The 13,980-nt window shown below is 38.0% G+C and overlaps 1 protein-coding gene across 4 annotated transcripts; it reads right to left on the reverse strand.

Moving 5' to 3' along the window:
• Positions 1-1,213: 1,213 nt before the first annotated feature.
• LOC131240798 (uncharacterized) lies at positions 1,214-8,659 on the reverse strand. Of its 4 annotated transcripts, XM_058239275.1 has the most exons (5): positions 7,921-8,658; positions 5,896-6,087; positions 5,664-5,749; positions 1,751-1,851; positions 1,214-1,666 (listed from the first exon to the last, which is right to left on the reverse strand). In XM_058239275.1, the coding sequence occupies exons 1-4, from the start codon at positions 8,566-8,568 to the stop codon at positions 1,767-1,769; spliced, it is 1,011 nt and encodes a 336-aa protein (XP_058095258.1). In that variant the 5' UTR covers positions 8,569-8,658; the 3' UTR covers positions 1,214-1,666; positions 1,751-1,766. The 4 variants fall into 4 exon arrangements, 3 of the variants coding, with proteins under 3 accessions (XP_058095258.1, XP_058095259.1, XP_058095260.1); XR_009168865.1 differs by lacking the exon at positions 5,664-5,749 and having other exon boundaries at positions 7,921-8,652; XM_058239276.1 differs by having other exon boundaries at positions 1,214-1,851; positions 7,921-8,659.
• Positions 8,660-13,980: the final 5,321 nt, after the last annotated feature.

Consider the following 13,980-nt stretch of genomic DNA (forward strand, 5'->3'; position numbering starts at 1 on the left):
GTATCTAGTATAATCAATATGAATCATCCATTTCCCTAGTGACTGACTGGACAGTTAGGATTACCCGGCCAAAGCAATTTTCTGAGGGATAGCCAATCAAAGGTGCAGCGCCCACATGATGGATATTCAAGATCAATTATTGAACATTTTCTAGTACAAAAATATGGACCACCTATTTACCAAAGCCATTGACTCAACGGTTCGGATGGGCATTTACAAGCAGAGCCAACATGATGGATGATATACACCAATGATAGGACCCTTTTTTAGGAGTATCTGGATCATCCATAATGATAGGGCCCTTTTTGGTGTAATCAATAAGGCCTGTCCATTTCCTCCTTGTACATTCATTGGATGGTTAGGATCATCCAATCAAAGTGGTTTTTTTACAGATGGCAAATCAAAGTTGCTACCCACACAATGGATAATCTAGATTAATGATTGGACCTTTTCCTTTACAAACAATAAAATATGGGCCAACTCTCTCTATGAGTAGATGATGGTTAGGTTCATCCAATCAAGGTGACTTCTGGGAGATGGGAAATCAATGCTTGGACCAACAAGACGGATGGTCTCAACAATCATATCATTTTTAGCATAATTGATAAGAACCGTCTATTTCCCTAGCCATTGCTTGGATGGTTGATCGTTCAATCGAAGTGATCTGTGAGAAGGATGAACATTCAAAGGTGGGACCCATACAACAAAGTCCAGGTAAATGAGCAAACATTTAATAGTATAAACAAAATGGACCATCCATTTTTCTAGCTACCAAATGGATGATTAGTATTATCTGACAAAAGTGATTTTCAAGAGAGATGGGCAATCACAAGCAGGCCCCACATTATGTCCAGTCTAGATCAATGATCAGAGCCTTTCATGTATAATCAATAAAACTTCCTTTTCTGAGCCCCCAAAGAGAAACTGTCAATATTTTAGGGGAGGATATAATCAATGCGATCCACCAGATGGAAGCCTTTTTCCTTGATTGATGTGAAGAACATGTTGATTCCGAAACTCTCTTCTACCAAACAGTGGAAATCTAGGAATTATATTGTGTCATCCAAGCAAGAAAAAACTGAGTCCTAAATCGAGGACTTCCTGGAAGTTATGGGTCAGGATATCAACCAATTCCAAGTTCTTCAGATTCTATACCCAAAACAACCTAAGTTCTGCATTCAACAACCTCCAAATACTTCTCTTACGCATGGAATATCATGAATAAGAGGTTTTTTTCATTCAAATAATATTAGCTTCAAGTGCTAAAATGTGGTACATCATGTTTGCAGTTTTGTTAACCTTCTGTCTTGAAGTTGCTTCTTTCGAGGTTACTCTCAACAATCAACATACACCTACCTATAAAATAGAGCTGAGGATTGTGATGGAAATGCCATCTAAGGGGTTATGATTCACCCAAAGTGCAGTTTGCAACAGACGCTCCAAACAGAAACTATGAATGTAAGGTGCAAACAGAAATTGAACATAATTAGTGGACATCAATGTATGGAGCAAAGAATCACACCCAAAAATAATCTGCCTTCGGTTACCCCCATGTTACAACTTACAAGAGACCTCTGTAGTAAGCCTACACTTGCTGTATCTTGGGCCCAATTCCATCAGCCAAGAAGCCCTGAGGATTTCTATCTTCTTTCATTACCTTAAATTACTTTAAGAAAAGACAAGGAAGCCTATTAGCTCACCGTTGAATCTGACATGATGGAGAATGAAAAGAAATAGTAAATGCCATTACCTCCTTTACAAATCAACTAGAATAAGATGTCATGAACCATGTGCAGGGATACCCGAGCCAATTTTTTCATTGCTTTTTCATGATTTTTGTTTCTCAGCAGCCTGTTGAACAAGATGAGTTTCCTTGTGAGTATGACAACATTCCAACATGGTGGTAATAAAAAATAAAAAATAAACATCATACACAAGTCTGGCCATCACAAATATGAAGCACAATCATTCATGCTTGCATATAAACTAAACAGCTTTGTTCGTTTTACAAAAAATAAACAGCTTTGTTAAAACATACACAACTTTCACCTTCCAGGACAAACAAAACAGCACATCTTTTAAGGGGAATATATGGGGAATGCTAACATGTCCCTCTTCATGGGCAAGTTAGCATTTGTCCTATTTATTGACCATGTAAGTATTGCTTTGAAAATGAAAAAGATGGCCATATTTAGTACTTTTCTTTTCTTTTCTTTTTTTTCCTTATTGATTCTTCTACAAAGGTTCCGAAATCCTGTCTTTCTGCACGAAGGACCCTATGTAATATATCTCTTCCATCAAAGTTATGAAATGTGAAAGTGAGGCCTGTGAAGCCACTGATTGGATGTGATGCAAAGTTCCAATATGAATATTCAAGCGCTCCATGAATTCCAAGTCCCTAACGAGGGAATGGAACCAGATAGAGATGGTGAATGGACTCCCAACAAACAGAATGAATCCAGGAAGGGACCATTTACTGTTTTTGTTCAAAACAATCCAGTGTCTTCATCCCAGGAAGAGATCGCGAAGATTTTCAATGCATTTGGGCATCAAAAAGAGATCTGTTAGCAGTAGGGGATTCGCTTTTGTAAGGTTTCCATATTTCAATGAAGCCCAGTCCCAGAAGGCCAATTTCAGATGATGGATTGTGGGAAATTGAAAGGAATAGTGCAGATATGTGTACTGAAGGACAGCCATGGTCGAGAGGCTACACTCAGAGCGCACATCTGCTGCTTATCTATTCGCCTGGAGTATCAGCATTCAGATGCCAAGCGGGCTTTGGCTCCAGTGAGGGGTGGTTCATACTTGGTTGCTTTGCACAGGCCCAAATCATCTGATGCCTCACCAGCTTCAATGGTGGCCAACTAGGTAGTGTGAGTTTACAATGTGATTGAAGACTCAAAGATCTAGCACAGCCTCGTTATTTCAGTTGAAGAATTTGGGTGGAGTCTCCACGAATATGTGGAGAGATTGAACTCATCCCATTTGGTAAGGCTAATATTTCAGCCTCCGGATTGTCCATTTCAAGCTTTCTGTTCTCCTGTCTGTCCAGAGTAATTGAGATAGCATCTCCAAATGATGTCTCCATACAATCAGCCCTGGAGATTTCAAAAGTTGTGCCCTAGTGTCCATCTAACTTGATTCACACAGAAATTTCAATCAAATTTTTTGGTGTTCGTGCATGTACTTGGTTGGAATCAATCATTAATGCAATCGTGTCTTAACTCAGGAAGGTGTTGGACAGTGATGACACAGCATCTAGGATGAAATTTCTGTTTTTTTGCCAGAATGAAAGTACTTCTAGATGTTTAAGCTAATGTACAACCAGTGACAGAGTTGGAGGAGTGAAGCCTATCTTTCCCATTTCATGCGTGTATCAAAGCCCCATGCCTAATCAAGATAGAACATCTGAATCCTGTCAAGGCATATAGAGTTTCTAAGGCAGTTCTGGAGCTCAAATGAGATACCAGGGAAGCAAAGAAGGCTTCTAGGGAAGTGCAAATGAATTTTTGACACAAAGCGTGGCACTTTATGGAGATAGCTTATTGCAACAATCTGTGGTTCAGCAAAAAGAGGAGCAAAATTGTTAAACGTTTATACACTTAATGGCTGAGAGGGTGAAGGAAACTATTAAAAGCACAGTGGAAGAGTGATTTGAAGCGGAAGTGGGGCGGAAGCAGGAGTCCGAAGAGTGATTTGAAGCGGAAGTGGCGCCTAGTTAAAAGGATCCTGCAACTAATGGTCAAGTGCATCGATCCCAGACATAGCATGGGAGGTGTGTCGACTCCTAAACTGTGGCTTCATTGGTTGTCAGTTGGGGACAGATTCTTACTTGCGACCAATTAAGAATTGCACAAATCATTGACCTAGCATGAATTTCATGTGTACAAGATAAGCAACCTGTTCACCACTTCTCCTACACTGCAAGAAAGCGATAAGCATTTGGACTTTGACTTTTGGCAATTTGTCCTCTTTGGCACTATATAGAAGGTGTTCTGTAACGGTAACAATGGATGTAACGGCCACCACCGTTACCTTTACGATACGGGTCATAACAGCTGTTACGGCCCTGTAACGGCCATTCAGTCTCTTTTTTTATTGAAAAAAAAATCCCAAAAAACCTGTATCTACCTCGTAATGTTGATTAATAAGTATGGAAAACCTGTATTTGCCCCATAACAGACAATTGCAGGCCTGTTATGACCTTTATAGGGGACATAATGTACCGTTAACAACAATTACGGGTCATTTTTTCCATAACGGCTGTTACAGCCGTTATGACCCTGTAATGTGTAACGGTTGCCACTGTTACCTTTACGTAACGGCCTTTACGGCACACCATAGAACAGTTCAATTGATGAAGGAAAAAAACTAAACTAAACATTCTTTGGAAGATGACCCCCTTCATCATCCTTTGGAACATCTGGGTTGAAGGAAACATAAGAATCTTCAAAAGGGAGAAGACATTCATCTTACAGATTATTGAGAAGATTAAAGTAATGCTCTTCCATTGGGCCCTTAGCACAAAAGAACTTGAAGGTATCAATTTCATAGCTCTCTCCCTTCAGTGGACTGCCAGCATAGCAAAATGCCAACCTGAAAAGTAGAGGCTGCTTAGGGGACCCCTCCATCAATTTTCTTAAGCTCAATTTTGAAGGAAGCTCTTTTAGGAATCCAGGACTGGCAGCGACTGGTGGTGTTATTAGATATTAGAAGGTAGAGGTTGGTTACTCTAATTCCACTCTTAGGAATCAATGAGTCTGATGAAAGTGAAATAGGGGGCTAGAGCTCTTTCCAAGGTACTAATTCTTTGAACCTTAAAGACCAAGTTCCATGGAAGGATGATCATCAAAAGAAAGTCTTCCAATGTTATCTCTTGGGCTACCAAAAATGAAAACTTGTAGGGTTGCTTTTTTGTCACAAAATTCAGATATTGCTTTGGTGTTAAATGTTGATTTGTCTACATTCTGAGAGAAGCTAATGATCTTGCAGACGCCTTGGCAAAAGCACAGGCTCATAGAGCACCTTTGTTTTTGGGGCAGAGACCCCTTTCCGATTTTGTTTCTTGATCCTTCCTAGTGCTAATATATTTGTCATTCATTAAAAAAAAAAAAAAAAAGCTACGTCATTCAAGAATCAAGACCAAGGTACTTACAGGTTTGTTCTATTTGTTTTGGGTCCTTTTGTTTTATGTGAACACCAATAGTTATGAAATGCAATCCACCTTTTATTACTATAACTTTCTGACAGAGTTCTCTTTTGCATTTACAGTGTTACATGAAGCGTATCTCTACTCTGCTTCACTCTTTCCTCTCTTTACTCCCCCCCTTCTTTTCTTTGTGGATTTCTGATGAATTGCTCGAATTTTAATGAGAAAATTTAAGGCTCATTTGAGAAAATAAAGTAATCAAGCAGTCAAAAAACTTCAACAGGAAGTCAATTGGGTTCAATAAACCTGGGCAACAGGAATATGCATATGGACCAGTCCTACAAAATATGGTCAACTTCAAATTGCATAGAATCAAGTAGAATTACTAAATATTATCGCAGATTAGATTAAAGTTGTATGCAGTGTTTTAAGTTTCAAATTTTCAGAATTCTGTATCCAACAAATCCAGAATAAGTGAAAAACAAAAAAGAAATATAGCACTGAATCACTTAACCATGGCGGCAGAGAAACACATAATGGTTCTATTCTCCAATCTAACACCTGGAAGCTCCTCCAATTAAAAGTTAAATTGCAGTTATTCTGAAGTGCACAGAATGAGACACCGATGAGCTAAGCAAAGAAGAAAAGAAAATGAACCACACATTGAGATACAAAAAATACCAACATGAGAATGACAGAGAGGTAGGAAGCACCATCCATCATAGTTCAAACAACAAAGTTCAAACCTTTTGGAGCTTCTTTAAAATAGAATCTTCATAAGCCTGATATCCAGCACCAACAAGATTGCTTAGACTTGGAGCGTCAGACTTAGCATGTTTCATAGGAGGTGTGCTTGATAAATGATTGTCATCAGGATGTAGAGGAACAACATCAAGAGGGTTTGATATATCCCCACGCATACTTTGTGATGCAGCAACCTGGCAAGGGAAATACAACAGATGAGTACTGAATTGAATACTAGCTGAGAGAGAATTATTGATGAATACAATAGCAGATAAAAACTATCATAACAATAAACAAACACAAAACAAGTTCTGGATTGTGTGGGGACTTACAACAAGACAAGGATAGACCATTTATAATAATAATAACAATAACAATAAATGATGCCTGATAGGTGCTAACATAGTAATCACAACAATCAGATGAAAACAACTATTCCTTAGTATTTATGTCACTAATTTCACAGGCCCTTCTCAAGGTATCAAATGATGTTTGCATGGCAAAAAATCGGGCATTGTTTGAAAGCCTATTGAGTTAGCCTTAAAAGTTCAAATGGACCCAAGATTATGTGATTCTAACATCATTTAAGGACATGTTAAATATGATTCAAGATGCATGGATTAATTGACTTGAAAAACCGATGCTCTTTTTAGGTGATCTATTATTGGTGGATGCGATATAGTCAATAATTGTTCTATAATTGGTGGATGCGATATGAAAAACCGATGCTCTTTTTAGGCGATCTTTTATTTTTTCCATTTTTTCCCTGAATTTTCTATAAATAGTGGAAAGATCTTACAGTTTAGATTTGGTTTAAGAGCTGGTCCTACTCAAACCCTATCGTAATTGACAATTCAATCCTAATTTTAGAAACACCCATTAATTATTATTTTAGTTGATTAACCGGTTATTTACTGTTCTTTTGGAACCTGTAAAATTTTAAGTTGTAAACACTCTACACCTGAAACTTTTGGCTTTAAGCTATAAAGAGTTTACGGGTAGTTGCTAGCTGCAATCCGAGAGAGAGCCTATTTTTATTTTTAATGATGACAAGGTGCCCCTCCCCGCTGCACTTGAAGAATATAAATAAATAAATAAAATGACTGTTGGTACTGTAATCGGACTTGTTATCCAAAACACAGAAAAATGCTAGGATTCTAAAGGGAGTTGATTATATGTGGCCCTTACCATGGGGCCCACCTTGATGTGTGTATTCTATCTCCACGCTGTCCATCCGTTTTGTCATATCATTTTAGGGCATGAGGCCAAAAATGAAGTAGATCCAAATCTCAGGTGGACCATACCATAGGAAACAGTGGTGATTGACCATTAAAAACTTTTTGTGGGCCACCAAAAGTTTTGCATCAAGCTGATATTTGGTTTTTCCCTTCATCCGGGTTTATGTGACATTATCAACAGGTTGGATGGAAAAAACATTATGGTGGGCTCTAGGAATTTTTTAATGGTGGTATGTTCAATCGCCACTGTTTCCTATAGTATGGTCCATCTGAGATTTTAATCTGCTTCATTTTTGGGATCATGTGCTAAAATGATCTGGAAAAATAGATGGACAGCATGGAGATAGAATACATACATCAACATCGGCCCCATGGTAAGGGCCACACCATCTTGGGTCCTAATCTGCTCCCAATTCTAAAAGCCCCTGTAACCTGTAAACAGTTTACAGGCAATTACAGGCATCCAAACAGCCCATGTAATGTCTTTACCTGCAAACCCTTTACAACTAAAGGATTTTATAGTAAGAGCGTGTAGTTGTAAGTAGGAAACAATCATATAGCATTTGGAAGTTTATGGTGAAAGAGAGCAGAGAACGACATACTAGTTTGTATGAGGTGTTGTTGGAGTATGTATTTCCGTTTTCTACAAAAATGGAAAGGAGAACCGAGTCTTCACAGCTTAAGACTCAGCTTACACAGTTATATTCTACAATCTAAATAGCCAGATAACAGTCTGTTTTGGTAGTATCATGCGAATTGATAGTTTTGCAGAGGAAGAAATAAACGTACCGCACCCTCCTTTGTCGCCATGACAACGAGAGCTGATCTCTTCTTCTTCGACCCTTTGCCCCGGATCACCACATCCTCGACCTTGCCAAACCTCGTGAACAACTTCTTCAGCCTCTCCGCACTGTAATCTTCTCCATCCCTTTCCCAAGAGACCTTCAAAACTCTCGCCTTTTCCAAACCTTCCCCGGTCCCGCTCCCCTCCTCCGCCACAGCCGCTTTCTTCTTGGCATGCATCTCACGGATCTTCGTCACTTCTTCCTGAAACTTCCGCGCGGCCCTCTCCTCCTCCGCCCGGGCCTTCTCTTCTGGATCAACGGCAAACGCGGCACGCTCCCGTTCCTCAAGATCGGACATCATCCTCCGGCGCTTGGAGTCGAGATGGAAAACACGGCGGAGGCGATCGTTCCTGGCACGGAGGAGGGCATCGAAGGCTTTTCGAGCATCAGGATTCTTGAGAATATCGTAAGAGGAAGTGATTTTCTGGAAGGTGGAGTGAGCATGGGGGTCGTCGGGGCGCTTGTCGGGGTGAGAGGAAAGGGCTTTTGCCCTATATGCTTTCTTGATATCTTCTGGGGTTAGCTTGGCGCCCTCTTCGCCCGATGGAAGCCCTAGAATTTCGTAATGATCATCTCCTTCCGCGGCGTCCATGCCTGCCGCTGCTGCTACTGCTATGCAGAACTCCCTCTCTCTCTCCCTCTCTCCCTCTTGCGTTGTTTTCTACTCTCTGCTTGGGTGCGGAGAATTCGGGTTACCCGGGCAGGGGTCGTTTGGATGCCCGTAGAGTCCACGGTTTCTATTCATGTATTTGCCTGGAAGGCTTTTATTGGCCGTAAACAGATAACAAACGGCCTTTCGCAGGAAGTTCCTGCGCTGGAAACTGAGACGGAGCCCACCGTAATGTTTGTAAGGAATCCACTCCGTCCATCCGTTTTCTAAGCTCATTTTCGAATATCAAACCAAAATTGATCAGGATTCAAGACTCAAGTGGGCCGCACTAGAAGAGAAAGTAGTTAGGAAAATTTCTACCGTTGAAACCTTCCTGGGGTCGTCAGTGATGTTTAACATGCCATCTACACCATTCGTAACCTCATTCCTGCTGGGATTAACTGAAAACACAAATATTAACCTGATTCAAAACTTCTTTGGCCCCACGAATATTTCAACTGTGGACGTTCAATTCTCACACCATCGGCCCACTTAAGTAATGGATCCGGTTCACATTTTTCCCTAATATCCTAAAATTAACCTAAAAAACGGCTTAACGGGGTGAATTTCACGTAAACATTGCAGTGGCCCCACCCGATTCCCGCAGAGGAACTTCCTGCGAAACGCTTTTGCAGGAAATCAGCGTCCTCGTAAATGTTATCACACAGTGGTTAATATACATTTATAATATACAAGGCCCACCATAATGTGCAGGTTACATCCAATTTATTCATCATGTACTCTATTTGATGCTCTTCTTTGACCTTAAAAATTAAAAATAAAAAATAAAAAAATATCTCATCCACTATTAAATAGACCATACAAGGGAAGGCTAGGATGTCCACCGCTAAAAACTTCTAGATTACATTTGGGCCACCATGATGAGTGGAAAACATCCAATTTTGCTTGGTATGTACATGCTTTAATGTCCTCTTAGGGCTTTAAAAAATTAAAGTCTTTATCACATGATTTTTACATATTTTAGAAGTTTTGTTGCTTTTATTCATCATAAACACTTCACAAGCTAGCTAGACAAACAATTTTTATTTACTCATAAAAAGAATACTACTTAAAAGGCAAACAAAATAGTATATAAACTAATTAGACTGAAACTCTTTATAGGTGTAATGTGTTTACAACTAGAAAAATGACAGGCATCCAAGGAGTTGTTCAGATGCCTATAACTTGTTTAGTTATAAATACATTATACTCGGTTTATATGCTATTATGTTTGGATTTTAAGTAATAATCTATTTATAAGTAAATATATTGTATGTTTGCCTAGCTAGTAAAGAGTTTACAATGAATAAAGTATTCGTGCCATATAGCATGGGCAATGAACCTTTCAAAATTTGCAAATCATATAAAAAATGCTTGATATTTTTTTAGGCCTCAAGAAAGCATTAAAGCATGCACACATTAAATGGATTGAATGTCTTCCAATCTTCCACCCATCACGGTGGCACCAAATGCAATCCAAAGTTTTTAATGTTGGATGTCCCATCCTTCTCTCGTGTGGTCCATTTGGTAATAGATGAGCTGTTTTTTTAGGGCTACAAGAGAGAATTAAGGGAAGTATATGATGTATATATTGGGTGCACCATACACATTACGGTGGGCCCTACACATCATGAGTGTATATTAACCATTGTGCTTTACACATATAAAACACTTTTTTAGCCGTGAAGACTTTACCTGTAATATAAAATATAACTTTTTTACCAAACTTCATATTACAGTTAAAATCTATAATTTGCTACGGCATGTAAAGGCTTTACAAGCAAATACATGCATCCAAACAACCCTCGTGATTAGACTACTTGTAATCTCTTTATAAGTTAATGACTTTACAAGCATCCAAATTGTTACAACCTAGATTTTGGGTACCTGGCGTATACTTGGGACCCAAGATCCACGTCATGACTTGTACACTAAGTATACTTAAATTGTTAAATTGCTTATAAAAATCTATCTACCTAATAGCTCTACCGTAAATCTACATTCCATTCATACTCAGCAGCATCTTATAAATAAGAAACGATCATCCATTCCAATAATTAATTATAAACATGTTTAATAATCGTCTCATTCAGGGTCTTATGAAATGAAATAAACATGTCTAGTAACTTAAAAGAATTAATCAACAATCTAAAAAAATTAATATAATTAAAGAAAACAAATCATGGTTACTCTGTGGCAACAACTTATTCCTTTAACACAGCCACGTTTCCCTTAAATCCTCTTCCAGCTCGACCACGTATTTTTGTTCTTGAGCCACTGGTTCACCATCATTCACATATGTATGGTTTTACATCAATAAAGGTTAAGCTGGTCAGGCCTAATGATAATTTTTGACATAGTTCTTTACATTAAATTATAATAGAATGTCAATAGTCATACACAATATAATTTTTAAAAATTGCAAATATTATGCAATGAATGCATCAATGCATCTAGTGGGAATCCGACCACTTGCCTAAGTTGGAAATCCGTCAACTTGCATCTGCCCATTGACAGGTTTCTACCATTTGGTAGGCATAAGCAAGGCTCGCATTTACTCATTGAGTAAACTTCTACTAGTATAGTAGGCTTCTGGTAACGACACGTGTCGTAAATGCAATAAATAGATGCACCAAGTACTTATGAATTATATATTGCATAAATTATTTTAATTATCACATTTGAATCGACATAGTCTAACACATTAATCAAATCATATTATTATTATTATATTAATACAAAATCACACAGTCATCTAATCAATTAAGATTGCATGATAATTAAATTAAGGTAATTATACAACATATCAAATAATCCATTTATTTTAACTTCATGGATGAGAAACACATCGGTATCACTCACTTTGATGCGGTGGAGATGATTTCGCGAACCAATAGTTTGAATTGAATTAGGACTTTATAAAATCACATAAATAAAAATTTCCTTTAATTTTACGATTACACGTAATGAATAAAACGTATGATTTATTATCTATCATTTATTCAGATCGATGTTGTCGATCTAATCGTCCGATCGATATAGAATTTAAGATTTTAATTTATTGTAATCTTAATGAACTAATGAATGGTGATAATTTAATTACACATTTCGAATCATGTCATATAATTCATTGTGCCAAGTTGTATCTTGTGCAAATAATTACTCTTCTGGTTTTTATTTAATTTTGTCAGATTAATGAAGAAATTTAGTAGATATATGATCAGTATGATCCATTAAGGTGTCAAATTGGTCTGATTCTTAAAAATATCACATAATTAAGTCTTATAACACATATGAACAGTACGGATCATACTAATCACTGTCCATCATGGAAAAATCTCATATTCTACACATTTGTCTTAAAGTTATGCACATACCTTAAAATCTCATATTCTATACATTAGCCTTAAAGTCATGCGTATATTTTTTCACATGAATGAATTAAACCTACGTAATGGATGTTTGATTAATCTAATCCATCTAATGTGTAGATCATGCTAAATTAACTATTGCATAAATAAAATAAAGGAAAAATAAAATAAAATACTAACCTAAATAAATGAATTCCAAAAATCTTTATTCTCCACTTTTCCTTTCGTGTTTATTTTATTATCATTATTATTATTATTATTATTTTCTATGAGTTTTTCTTTGATTATTTAATTTTGATAGGATTCTAGCTCTCCTACATTCCATTTTTAAGAAAGAAGGTTAGTTGAGAAATTGCAAGATACGATGAGAGTTTTGTATAAATAGAGATAAGAAAAATGATGATGAAATTGGTAGATCTCTTTTCCATTTAAAATTTAAATTTTATTTTGAAAAAAATACGGTCGTTACATAAACAACCCCTTAGTGGGTGTTACCCTTACCATGGGGGTACCCCGATGATGTGTTGTATATCCACACCGTCCATCTATTTCTCCAGCCTATTATAGGTTGTGTTACCAAAAATTAAGCATATCCAAAACTAAGGTGGACCACATCAACAATGGTATTTGAGTGCCTCACCGTTAAAAATTCCAAAGCGCCCATATGTTAATAAGAGCTATATGAAGGGAAAAATACAAATATCAGCTTATCCAAAACTTTTGTTGTTCACAAGAAGCTTTTAATAGTTATTCATAATTTTTGTAGTGTTGTGGTCTGGGATATGCTCGAGGTTTTAGATCGCTTCCTAAAATGAGATGGAAAAATATGTGTGTGTGTATGTGTGTGTGCATGTGTGGAAAAAGGTTTTATGTGGTAGAGTTCATGGGAACTTCCCATGAGGTCAAGTTATGTGGGCCCCACCATGATGCGTGTCAAACATCAACACCATCAGTCAGATGTACCATTCCATGGTGGGCTTAGGGCTTAAAAATCAAGTCTATTTGTGACTTGTGTGAGCCAAACCACATATAAAAGTTGAGAGGGGTTACCCTTCATTAAAACATTCACAATCATTTGTTGGGCCCATTGAGTCGTGATTCACAAATATAGCTCATCCATTATGTGTGTTCCACTTGGATGAGGGGTTAGACCAAGTTTCAGACGCATCCAAATTTCAGGTGGGCCCACCAAGTGCTTTTAGGGATGTCTTTACATGATTTTAGATGGTATGGCCCACCTGAATTCCGTATACAACTGATTTTTGGGATATCCTATAATTTAAAGGGGACCCATCAAATGCACGGTGTTGATGTTTGACATACATCATGGTGGGGCCCACACATTTCGACCTCATAGGAAGTCCCCACACATACATATAAAATATAATATAATATAATAGTTGCCCACACACGGTTGGGGTATAATAGCTGATCCGCTCCCATATTCGAGATGGAGAGGCACAGCAAGTGGCTATGGCAGTGACCACGCCTGGATCTTTATGTGTACGTGTATGGCCCACCTGATGAGCAGAATCACCTAATTTTTGGATTACCACACATGCACAGGTGTCTAACGAACCATATGTGGATACAAGTAGTGTTGGCTGCAGACACGAATGTTATCCACAAGTAGTGTTGGATACAATTTGAGTGGAACTCAAGGTTGGTGGATCCCTAATTGTAATGTATGTGCCTTACATCCACCCATTCCATTCATTTTGGCGGCCCATTTTAGGGCATGATCCCAAAAAGTAAGCATACCCAAATCTTAGGTGATCCCTAATTGTGGGACCCATTATAATATATGTGCCTTACATCCACACGGTCCATCCATTTTGACAGCCCATTTTAAGGTAGGATCCCAAAAGGTGAGCAGACCCAAATCTTAGGTGAACCAGGACATTTTGACAGCCCCTGTTAGGGCAAGATCCCGAAAGCTAAGCAGACCCAAATCTTAGCTGTACCACACACCATATGAAACATT

The sequence above is a fragment of the Magnolia sinica genome, chromosome 3 (assembly GCF_029962835.1).
Source record: "Magnolia sinica isolate HGM2019 chromosome 3, MsV1, whole genome shotgun sequence".
In the NCBI taxonomy this organism is placed as follows: Eukaryota; Viridiplantae; Streptophyta; class Magnoliopsida; order Magnoliales; family Magnoliaceae; genus Magnolia; species Magnolia sinica.